The sequence below is a fragment of the Colobus angolensis genome, unplaced genomic scaffold, assembly GCF_000951035.1.
Source record: "Colobus angolensis palliatus isolate OR3802 unplaced genomic scaffold, Cang.pa_1.0 Scaffold26, whole genome shotgun sequence".
NCBI lineage: Eukaryota > Metazoa > Chordata > Mammalia > Primates > Cercopithecidae > Colobus > Colobus angolensis.
In genome coordinates, this window is record NW_012115821.1 from 16,680,596 (window position 1) to 16,693,257 (window position 12,662).

At 41.4% G+C, this 12,662-nt stretch overlaps 1 protein-coding gene across 2 annotated transcripts in view; it reads left to right on the forward strand.

Annotated features, from left to right (window-relative positions):
- ERC2 (ELKS/RAB6-interacting/CAST family member 2) overlaps positions 1 to 12,662 on the forward strand; it is a 987,567-nt gene that overhangs the window by 769,190 nt on the left and 205,715 nt on the right. For both annotated transcript variants that reach the window (XM_011947267.1, XM_011947268.1), the window contains one exon: positions 2,526 to 2,660. In XM_011947267.1, the coding sequence (XP_011802657.1) occupies positions 2,526 to 2,660 (135 nt within the window). The remainder of the gene's footprint in view (positions 1 to 2,525; positions 2,661 to 12,662) is intronic.

Consider the following 12,662-nt stretch of genomic DNA (forward strand, 5'->3'; position numbering starts at 1 on the left):
AGGATGAGGATATTACGATGTTTACAATAGCAGAATTATTATTTGTTCATTTAGGCTCCATCCTTCATTCTCGAGCGAGTCCCTTCCTTCTTGCCCACAGCAGACCTTACAGCTCCCCTCAGGCTCTCAGAATTCTATTTAGAAGAAACAATTCCAGATTTATTAGTTCATGAGTTCAAAAGTACAGGATCCTGACAATACTGGAATTTTAGGTGTGAACGCCGAGTTTCAGAATCTCATGTGCAATGGCAGACTGACTAAGGGGAATCTCGGTACTTAGTCTGCAGCAGCTCCACTGACCTGCTCTTTCTCACAAAGCATAACTTGCCCATTGGGTCTTCTGACACTTTAAGTAGACAAGTGAAGGATGGAAATGCTCTCAGCTGCCAAAGGTTGCCTGGGATTTTTTTATTTAATTTTAAGTGGATCTTTCCCTCTATTTTTATTGTTTTCATTCATATACACAGTTTTTTTTTAACATTCACTTTGGGGGCTTTCAAATATTGTACACATTTTTTAAAATGGAGTGAGTAAATCATGAGACATCCTCTGGCAGATAGGATTGGGATGTGAGGTGTTTCCAAAACTTAACAGAACCAAAGCATTTTATGGGAAATCTCTTTCTACCTGTTTAGCTGTTTGCCTTTTCTGCTAACAGCAAGACAAGGGAAAAAGCCTAGAGATTGAGAATTGGATGACCCAGAAAATCTCCATGTTCTATGTCAAGAAAGAGACTCTCGGGACTGAAATCTACACCTTACCTTTCTAGCTGCCAAATGAGGATAATAATTGCTCCTGGGAAAGTATTGAGAATAAGTTAGATTGTATGTGAAAAATACTATAAGAATACACAATGTTAGGTCCAGACTTTTCTTTATTGTCAGTGTGTTATTTATATTACATAATAAAACTCTAACTGGTTGGAGGCTCTGCCAACCCCTGACTTCTGGCTCTCTGAAAGTACTGTTGGTTCATTGTCATCTTGAGCCACCAGTGGGATTGTTATGGCAACTCATGAAATGTCCTCAACTCTCCGTGACCCTCCCTGCTGAAAACAAACATGCAGCTTGTCTCTAGGATGGCAGCATCCCTCAAAATCATGGCCCCTTCATTCTTTTGGTCACTCATTACAGCAGCATGTATCGTATATCTACATCTGCTAGGCCCTATGCAAGATTCTGGGGAGAGGCAGACGAAGGAAATAGCTTCAAGGTCTATGGACATACGGACAGATAAATCTGTGGTTATAGAGCCATGGTGCGCAGGAGGCACGTGTCACCCAGCCTCAAGGACAAGGTCAGGAAAAGGCTCCTAGAGTAAATAGTTTGAGTTAGCCAGTCATAGAAGTTAAAGGTGAAGAAAGGGGGCCAGGGAGGCATTGCAAGCAAAGGAAGCAGCACATACAAAGGAGGAAAAATGTCTTATAGCAAACAATAACAGCAGTAACTATAGTAATGACAGCATTTGACTTTCATTGCCAGTTACTGGACTGACACTTGAAGTCCATCATATCATTTGCTCCTAGCAGCAACCCCAAGGAAAGAGGCACTATTACTCCCATTTTAGAGTTGAGGAAATTAAGGTTTATAAACAGTTTACTGTCTTAAGGTCACATACCCAGCAAAGAGGTGGAGCCAGGACTTGAATCCCTTGAATCCAGGCAGGTCTATCATCAGACCCACATTTCCTGACTTTCTGAGCTGGATAATTTTGTTTGCTCTTTTCCCGTGGTCTTTAGGCATTTTTCTAGATTCTGAGAGCCTGTCAGGCCAGTTTATCACTGGTCCGTTTCTTGCTGTGCATAATAAAGCAGTACACTTCTATGGCCCTGGGGGTTTAACCATGACTCCAAGTTGCCTCATGTGACAGGCATCATGGATTATAAATTAGAGTGGTCAGTTCTTCTCCCATTGACTTTGTACCTTTTGCTCAGTTCCCTCAAGGAAGAAAATCAGTTAAAATGTCCATAGAGAGCCATTTCCCAAGAAGTCATCATAGCAGTAAACCATCTCCATCAGTATTTTTGCATTTGGCAGCTTTTGAGTAGATTTCTCTGCCTTGTCTTGTGAGACCATTGTTTAATCTGTAGTTCTGTGTTTCCACCCGGCCCTTCCCATCTTTCCATCCAGGACTTCCATCTCCAGCTTACTCTAGAGTGTCCATCTAGAATCTCAGTCATAATTGTTGGTACTCTGCAATTGCAAGGTCACCCTGAATCTCTGTGATTGCTTGACAATGTAAAGCAAAGCACCTTAGAGTATGTCCATTTTTTCCCTTTTAAATCACGAGGAGGAAGTACATTAACATTTACAGATGTAACATAATAGCTTTAAGGATGTGACAAAGCTTTTTTCACCAAAGTTAATGGCATGGTGCTTTCTTTATTAAGTTTCAACTTGACTAACAGTGAAAATTCCTGAATTAGGAACAAAGGGATCCCTATAGGTACTATAATTATGCCCTGAATCTCTTTGACTGATCTTCTAGCTCCTGATGGAATCTTCCTTGGTTTTTGTTCTGCACAGACCCAGAACAGAATGAAGTTGATGGCAGACAACTACGATGAGGACCATCACCATTACCATCATCACCACCATCACCACCACCATCGATCTCCTGGGAGGTCGCAACATTCCAATCACAGGCCCTCTCCGGACCAGGTCAGTTTCATCGCTGCTTACCTCCAAGACCCCTTTTACCCTTTAGATATTTTAAGATAAAATAAATAATCCTCAAGAAATAATAAACAGCATAAAGTGATACGTTCTTTGAACTGAAACTAATAGCTTTGGTATTTATTTCCATCAGTCAAGGAATCTAAATGTTTTTCTTTCTCCTTCCTCTTTAAGGTTTTGTCTTTTCTTGTTTATGTTATGCATTTTCTTTCCTCCCCTCCTTTTTTCATAGATATGTAGTCTATTGCTGGCTCGGTATCTCATGGTGGGTTACTTTGGAATGTCTTTTTCAGAGTTTTAAGAGAAAGCACTTTGTTTCCATGAGCTTGGCAACCAGAGAAGCCTTGAGTTTGCTGAGCACTTTCCTAGAAAATTCTTTAGTGATGCAAATTAATGGTGGGGTAAAACAACAAGGAGGGAAATCCGTTTTGCTGGTGTTTTAGCCAGTGAAGTCAAGGAGTCTGGTTTATTTGATTTGGACCCTATCTCCTCCCTTGACTAAGTAAAGCACATGAAAAGATGGATTGACAAAAACAAAACCGCCTGTGGTTTTACAGCAATATTTACATTCACCCACCAAATGCAAAAACTATTTACAGTGTTTAGTATTAAAACTCTTGAAGGTGAATTTTATGGAAATTAGGAAATTAAATGCAAAATAGCAGGATAATATAGTCAATATGAGCAATATTTCTTATTTCATTGAACTAAGATTTCCACCTCCCCCTGCCCCCATTTTTGGTGATCCTAGTGCAACTGATACATTTCCATAGATGGGAGCAATAGGTAACAAAATAGAACCATCTGGATAAGTATGCACTCTTTTGGATATGGCAGGGTGAGGGCTTGTCAGAATTACCTGTGTGAAGAGGCAGTTTACTTGTTTGCTGAGGGAGGAGATACTTGTGATGCTCCTAAAACTTTTCAGGTGGCTCTGTTTCCTTTTCACCTCCTGTTGCTAGCGTCCCAAAGAAGTTAAGATTTGAAGTTTCCAAGATGTTTTACCTGGAGTACAAGTCCTGGGGGAGCTGTTTATATAGAACACAGCATTAGAAGTTCTCCTGGGAGCTGTGCAGCGAGGCAGCCAGCACCAGGAGGCTCCCCAGCCCCTGAGCTTGACCTGACCTTTGTACCTGGAAGCTTTTGCCCTCAGAGATCCCAACACTGCTGAAGCTGTTCACACAGAAATAATCTAGATTTCTGAAGCCAAGTACAGACAGGGCATGATTTCATGTTTTAGCTGCCAAAATATGCTCTTGATTTGGAGATCTGAAATACGGAGAGAGGTGTTAATTTCTTGTCATTATCTTGTATATCTGTGTTTTGGTTTTATTTATTCAATTATCACCCTTCATCATCACCACCACCACCACTACCACCTCCCCACCTTTGCCTGCTCCAGTAGACCTGGCATCCTGCTAACTAAAACAACTCATTCTCATCCCTGGTCCCTGCCCTTTTCTCCTTGGCCTTCTCTCAGATTGGGAGAGTATGAGGTTTTATTGGTGGAAGCCTGCAGTCCCCACTTTGGCCATTCATTCTGAGCCACACATACTAGAAGACCATCCTGAGTTCCCCCACTTAAACCCCAACAGAGAGAAAAACAGAGAGCACCATAAGAGTAGAAAGAAGGATTTGGAGCCAAGTCAGGAGAGTGGGTCACCCAGGGACCTGCTGAGATAACAAACCAGCTTGTCTCATCACAGAGACACATATGCTCATATGTTCTACTGGGAATGAAGCACCAGAGCACATCTTGTGAATGATATTTCTCACAAAAGCTAGGCTCCTGCTACTTTTCCAGAGAGCTGTGATCACAAACTAGGGTGTCTCGTCTATTTGGTTGACTCTCATGTTTGTCCACCGACACTAGAGGTTGTCATAGGGTGGTGTCCTTCCCAGAAGAGTTAGCATTCCTTGAAGAGTGTCTGGCTAAGGCATATTGTTGAGACCTTTGGCACATGCTTCTCACTACTACTGTTAGGAAGATGGTGATGGTCTTTCACTTTCACATCTACTATCTCAGTGAACACTCTAAGCAGCCAATGGACATAGAGGCAGTTAACCTCATCCCCTTCTCCAGATGAGAAAGCCAGGGCCCAGGAAGTGGGTGAATAGGCTGGAATCCTGTTCCGAGTTCCTAACCTAATTCCATGGCAGCCATGATATGGCACTTGGGAAACAGCATGATGGGCAGAACCCCTGTCTTCAAGACATTTGCTATCTAGTCCTAGAATAAGAATCCAGGTCATCTGATGTCTTGTCCAATTCTTTTCTGGTTCATGTCAATCAGAACAAGACAGATAAAAGGTAGCTCCAACTTAATTACGGGCCCATACCTTAGAAACTTATTCTGTAGTGGGGTTCACTGTGAAAGTAAAATACTCTTGACCAGAAGGGTATTTTTGTGGTTTTAAATTGAAGTCATCAAGTCAGTAAGGCTCCTTTGCTAGACTTTTCTAATTAGAGAAGGAGAGATTAAGCAAGGAACCCTAGTGTGAGAGTAGATTGGCACCAGTGTTGGAGATGGCTGTATCTCCTGAGCTGGATGCCCCTTTTGACTGGGCATCACAGGTCTAGTGGAATGATGCGTTCCTCTGTACTGAAGATTTCAGATTTGGTAATCAACAACTAGTATATCAGTATATGTACTGTTATCAATCTAAGTCCCAGAATAAAATCGTTATCAATGGATAATAGTTATCAATAGTTATCTTTCCCAATTGATTACCAACCCTACACTTAATTGCGTAGCCTGCATACACTAATACATCTAGGGTACATATGAGTATATATTTCTTCTTAGGAGAAAAATGACAGCCATATGAAAGCATGAGAGTCCTAATAATGGGATGATGTGGATGAGATTTTAACTAAGTGTTCATAATGTACCCGTGTTAGCTGACCTGACTTAAAGGGGAAAGTTCTTTTCCAGGGATTCCTGATTCCCTTTCTGTGAATCTTCCAACACTGGACTTCCTGTGGCCCTAAAGACTTGACCAACAATGACTTATGGAAGAAGGGCTACAAAATGTTGATATTGCCTCTTGAGCTTTGTTGAGAGATCAGAACACATGAAAATGGAGAAATAGGAAAAATCAGTTGCCTTGTTACTTTTCCAGAAAAACTCATTTTTCCTTAGGTAATTCAATTTAAGTATTGCCAGGTACTTACATAATTATATTCTTTTTCCATTTCTTCCATGTTCCTTTCTTCTTCACTATGATTTTTCTTGCTCCTTAAGACAAACTGAATCCAAGTATTATAAGTCTAGACTAGCATTTCCCAAAGTAACTTTTAGAGCATTAGTCCCATGAGGAAAGCCTTGAAACAAAGATTCTCTGGGCAAAGAATTTTGTGAAAGTGCTCCGTATTATAACTGTATCTTCGAGCTTCCTGGGGCAATTAGCAGATCAAAGGATCTAAAAAGTCATATAAGAAGGAAAGCTCTCCAATTTAATTTAATCCAGTATTTCCCAGACTTATTTGATTGTAGATTTCAGTAACATCTGTGCTCTGAGAAATATTGTTCTCAGAGTATCAGGTGAAAAAAGAGACTACCCATTTTATAACATGACTGAACCAGTTTCCAGCAGTATTTTTTATCAGAAGGTGGGATTTTCAGGCAGCTTCTTGCTTTACACAACAGAAAATGGAAGTGCCTCTTCCATTCATTTCCTGCGATACCTTCTTAAAGGCACTGACATCTGAGAATGAGTGATCCCAAGAACCCAGTAGATCTAAACTAAGGGAGTCATTAAGGTTGAGGACCCAGGATATCAAGAATAGTCATAAATACACAGCTCTTCAGGGATTACTGAGGAGGTGGGAAGATTTGGAGAAGATGTAAGAGAAGTCAGTGCAGTGTGGCAGTTCAACAATCTAGCCCCCTACCTGAAAAAGAAGCATTTAATAGCTGGTGGGCTGTGACCCCTAGGATGGTCACAGCCATTGAATATGTCCAAGTAGAATATCCAGGCAAATCCCAATAATGTCTTGGGAAATCCTTCAAAGCAAGAAGTGGCCACGGGGGCAGACAACAAATATTTCCCATGACACAAGCTGCTCATGTGTTTTGAGAAACAATAAAGTCCAAAGAGTAAATGAAACATGCTGGAGACACGTTAGAGATGTTTCTTAGGTTACCAAGATTGATTTCACAAAGCCAAGTAGAAATTCAGCTTTTCCTAAACATTCTCTGTGCCTGTTGTCATCAGTCTCATCTGTCATTTTCTTCAAATAGTATCTCCTTCCCTGCCTTAAAACATATCAATGATATCAAGTCTTTCTACTTTCCTTTTTCTAGGCATCATACAAGTTTTACTGTCCCAGTACAAGTCATATTTTATTAAGCTCATTCCAGTGGCTCCCAGGTATATACTAACCTGGTGAATAAGAAAGCACAGCATTAGCATGAGGTCCACACTCCAGCCAACTTAAAATGTCAGGCACCATGCAGGCTACCCTTTGTGCAACTAGGACTCACATTTCTCTTCCTGGGTCTTGGATTGGGTGTTAGGTCTTCAAGGACCTGGATCTCACTGCTTGTTTATGCAAAATCTACTTCTATTTGTTAAAGCACTTGCCACTCTAATTCTAGTTGGGAAGGGCCTAAATGACAAAGAACCTAAACATTTTGGGGCTGGTAACCTCAGAGTAGGCGGCCACTTTTGAAAGTGAAAAACTCACAAGAGAAAACTCTTCTCTCCTCTTCCTCCTTCATTGAATGGAAATACTCGCTCATAGGTGTTGGAGAGCTCAAGGGATTTTGACCACCTTTAAGACTTTCTGATCATATTTAAGTTTTAAATTTCATTTCACATTTTACTTACAGAAAACCTGCTTTTAAATGAGGGCTCTGAGTTTAGGAGCATGGAGACATGATACTTATATGATCAATTACAGAAAAATTTGGTTGAATTTCACATTTTATATTCAGATTCTTTGTCACATGTTCACACGTGTCTGGCCCTTACTAGGTACTCTGTAAATGTCTGTTGAATGAACTGCTCCTATAGTAACTTCGGGAAGTAGGAAGGGCAGATGGAAGTATCCCCATTGTATAAATAAAGAAACTCAGAGGTTGTTAATGATCCAGAGTCACAAAACTGAAAACCAACAGGCCTCAGATGAAAGCCTAAGTCTCTGAGTACTGCACACTGGTGGCAAACCTCTTGGATACATCTAAGTAACCACGTGTATTTGTGATTGCACAACTATGATGGATCCACTTATTCTTGAGTGCAAATGTGCGTTTTCTCTTTCCCATTGAATTGTAGTAAATTTTATCCTATTTTGTTTATTTTCCAAAATTGAATTAAATGTCATCTTGGCCAGGCACAGTGGCTCACGCCTGTAATCCCAACACATTGGGAGGCTGAGGCAGTCAGATCACCTGAGGTCAGGAGTTCGAGACCAGCCTGGCCAACGTTCTGAAACTCCATCTCTACTAAAAATACAAAAATTAGCCGGGTGTGGTTGTGAGTGCCTGTAATCTCAGCTACTTAGGAGGCTGAGACAGGAGAATCACTTGAACCTGGGAGGTGGAGGTTGCAGGGAGCCGAGATCGTGCCATTGCACTCCAGCCTGGGCAACAAGAGCGAAACTTCATCTCAAAAAAAAGAAAAAAAAAAAAAAACAGAAAAAGAAAAAAATATCATCTCATCTGTTCTCCTTCCATTTGCTCCAGCTTTCATTGTCTTTATTTTCATTCTTCTGTTTTGTGAATTTATTGCTTCCATTTCCCCCCAGTTTCCCTGTTCCCCTTTACTCTTCTCTATTCCTGCTGTCCCTGTGCCAATTGCAAACTCTCCTGCTTCCATGGAATCACCAGAATGAGATCCTCAAGTAGTGGAGAGACTGGCCCGGAGGGGAAGGGGAATTGCTCTGGATCACATGGGGTTCTTGGCAGTGGATTGCCAGGACTCACATTCCCTTGCTCACTCTCCCCTGAGCTTCTGAACATGCAAGGATCTGGAGCAAACCATGCCCCCAGAGCAAAAGAGAGGATGCTTTATTCTGCTAAGGGCTGCCGTCAGATCAGCCAGGGTGCTAGGGGTACTTTCAGAGAGCAACTTTTCTGTGGTAGAAGCTAGGTTTTCCCTTTTGCATTATGAACTTTAAGGTGTCTGTCCATTCTATAGATCTAGTCCTAGGAAATTGATTGTCCTAATCCTAAATATTATCCACTCTACTTGGTAATTTCCAGAATCTGTCTGTGGATATAAATAGTAATCCTTGGTGCTTTTTCTGCTGCTCCTGATGACTGTGTGGTCCCAGCATGTGTTGGCTCTCAGCCAAGGTGTGTGTTTGTACCATTGGACATATTTCAGAGCATTGAATGTTCACTTCCATTTTCTGCTGAAAATTCCCGTAGAATTCTACTTGGGACACATGTTGTTTTGCCATAAGCCATCAGATTTCTTGGTTACTAAAGAACCCATGCCTAGATTTGGTCTTCTCTTCAAACTGGTGGTCACAGAACTGATACATAGATTGTATTTTAAGATATAGTAAAATGATCCCAGTGACCTATTTATAACGGTTGATAGGAATCTGCTTTTCCTTTCTGTGTATAGATTTTGGATTCTTGCATACAGGCAGATGCTTAGAGTATGAACCTATACTCTGCTTCAGAGAGGCTGCAGCACTCACTGCCTTGGTTTTGAGATTTCTAGTCCCTAAACATGTTCCTTCTCCCCTCTTTCTACAGGCAAAAGAGCCATAAGGTAGAGTTGGCTCAGAAAAGAAAAGCAGGGCTTTTGCTGTCTCACCCTCCTACCCATGTCCCTTCTGCATACACCTGAGCCTTGGGTACTGCTCTCTGGTAGAATTAGTCAGCATCCTATAAGAGCATTCCTCAAAGAGGGGAATTTCCAGTCATCCCCGCAATTAGGCCCTCATTGATGTTGTGGCTGGAGGCAGATGACAACTCCAGACCCATGTATTTCCTGGCCCTAGATCTTTTTTCATAAAACCCACCTGCTTTTGTCCTCCTTCTGCATTTTGTGTTTAGTCCACAAGAAGTTGGTGGGGCCTCACAGTCCACCAGAAGAATGAAGCAGTCACAGCAGCCCCTCCTGGGGCACCAGCTCAAGGCCGTGGGATCCCCTACTCCCACTGAGCCCCTCTCTGTGAATGCAGGGCGAGCTTTCGTGATTGATGCTCTGCTTCCCTTGCACTTTCACCAGCAGATTAGTCAAAGCGCAGCCCTTTGAACTCTGACAGACAGGCAAGGGGTCCAACCTGCTCTGTTGCCCCCAGAAGATGAATTCTGTATATAAAGTTGTTATTCCTAGCTTTTGCTTAGGGAGGAATAAAAAGAATTTATTTTATGTTTTGAGGTTAACTGAATGTGGGATAAATGTATACATAGCATCCTGTGTGTATATATGTATGTATCACTCTATGTCAGATGAACTGAGGACTTTTCCACATATGGAAGAATTTCACAAGATCATGTTTAGCTAGAAACTTCTCTCCCTAACTTCTTCTGAGTGCATGTTTGAATATACATTATATATACATATATATGTATGTGCACACATAAATATATTTTCATGTTTCCTCCACTGAAGAAAAATTAACACCGTATATCAGGCCTCACTGAAATATAGCTGTGGAACATACAAAACACCAGGAATTTTTAGTTCCCCATGATAGTAACCTGATAAGAAAAGTTACATATTTTAGTCTTTTAATGTCAGTTTTCCAACCAAGCTCGTATGTCTAAAGCTTGCCCAGATAAGACACAGTAGATTAGATTTTTTTTTTTTTTTTGCATTGCATATCTAATTTCATGGCCCACTTCTTGGAAGAAGCCTTGAGTTTTGTTTCATGTAGGGATGAAGCCTTCAAATTCAATAACCCATGAAGAAACCTCTTATTGGTGCTGATGTGTATTGCATGGAAGAAGGGTTCAGAGATGTTGACCATTGCCACTCCTGGGCCAGTCCTCTCAGAACTGCAGCCAAGGATATCCTGGCATGCATTTTGAAATAGCTCTTGCGAGCCACTTGCCTCTTTCCCAATACTTCTTTTCTCACAAGTAGATTGGAGGATACTGTGTTTAAAACTCAGCAGGTTAAGAAATAGAAAGATATCACAGATGTCTCTTTTTTCTTTATCCCCCAGAGACTACTAAAAATCCCCCAAACTACTAAAAAGTGAGCCAGATGGCGTATGTGATTTCCCACCATTGGGAAATAAAAGTGGCAGTTTATTTGTTTGCTTGTTTTTAAGAGCAGAAGCTGTAGAGTAACCCTGCGGTGGCTCTCTGTGAGGCCACAGGTAAAGAAGGAAATGGGGACAAATGTCTGAACTGTTGTTGTGGGAGGTATTTAACTGCCTCCTTCCTCTACCAGCAGTTACATGCTCACCCAACCATTAAGAGCCACAGGAGAGGAAGGGAGGCGGAGTTACGCAGCAGTTGGGAAGCTGGCTTTGCAGATGAGCAGGTTATTGTCAAAGCCCTTTAATCTGGGTGTGATGTTAATTCCCTGCATGTAAGCACATGAGGGCACGATTTGATAAGCCCTGCCAGGTAGGGTCTTCATGTATGGGAAAAATGCAGAGCTGCTTAATGCATCAGGATCCTCCTGTTAGAAAAGGATTTTTCCTTAAAGGAGATTTGAGCCTATTGAAGATTTCATTCAGTCTCACTCTATTTGGGGTAGAGTGTTCTTTTCTTCTTTCTTTTACTGATTTGCCTAGGTTTTACACCTTGTTTGCAGTATTAGGGTTACATTAAGAGATTTGTTGCAGTATCCTTTGAGTCAGCAGGGGTTTTTCAGACATAGCCTGCGCTCCCCAGCTTACAGATGCAATGCATCTTGGCAACATTGGAGGGTTGATCTCTTTTCAACTTGCTGCTTTAATCCAGTCAAATTTGTCTAAGAGGCAGCACTTCAGCTCCCCCATTGAGAGGGGGTGGCCAGCCTTGAAATGTCGGGAAGCAGGGAAATCCATTTTATATTGCTAAACACCATTGCCCCTCTTTTTTTCTATAACTGAGGTAATAGGGATCATGTTTGACTTAAAACACTGCAGGCACTTGCAGCACTCCAAAGATAAGGGACCAGCAGAAGAAAGGGAATAGGAAACATCCTTTAAACATACCCTGCACACACTCACAATGTCTTTATTGCAGGAAACCACCTTACAGACCAATAGCATTTGAAAAATTCTGATTTGGGCATCCATCTACTAATGATCTTAATAATGTCAATTTTGAACAGCCCAGAGATTCTAAAATATTTAAGAATCATTTTGTATACCATCAGATCCTTTTTAGACACACCGTTTTGCCTTCAGCCTTAGTTTAATATCAAATAATTTGTTTTACTAGTAATGAGCTATCAACACTACCAACAGGAATGATATGCCTAGTTATATTGGTCTGAGTCTGTAACATCCACAAAGTGGTTTAATTTACATTCTCGAGTGTAATTTGCACAGCAAACCTATGAAGCATCAGGACCAGGACATGGTAGTCCCATTTTCTTTTCTTTCTTTCTTTCTTTTTTTTTTTGAGATAGAGTTTCGCTCTTGTTGCCCAGACTGGAGTGAGTGCAATGATATGATCTCAGCTCACCACAACCTCCATCTCCCGGGTTCAAGCAATTCTCCTGCCTCAGCCTCCTCTCATTGTCTTTTTTAAGCAGCTGAGGAAATGAAGAGTCAAAAGGAAATTTGATTGCCTACCATGAAGGAACCAGAGTCATGTTAAAAACACAATTTTCACTGTGTTTAACAAAGCCAAATGTTAATGACTGATCGATGAAGGAGCAAAAATAAAGCCTGTCTTCACTCCCACCCTTTTTTGTGGTTATCTGGCAATGGTTCTGCTTTTAGCAGATGTTGACTTTAAGCTCCCAGACAATATTGTTGGCCAACATAGAAGCGTCCAGCATTTTCTTTTTTTTTGAGACGGAGTCTCAGTCTGTCGCTCAGGCTGGAGTGCAGTGGCCGGATCTCAGCTCACTGCAA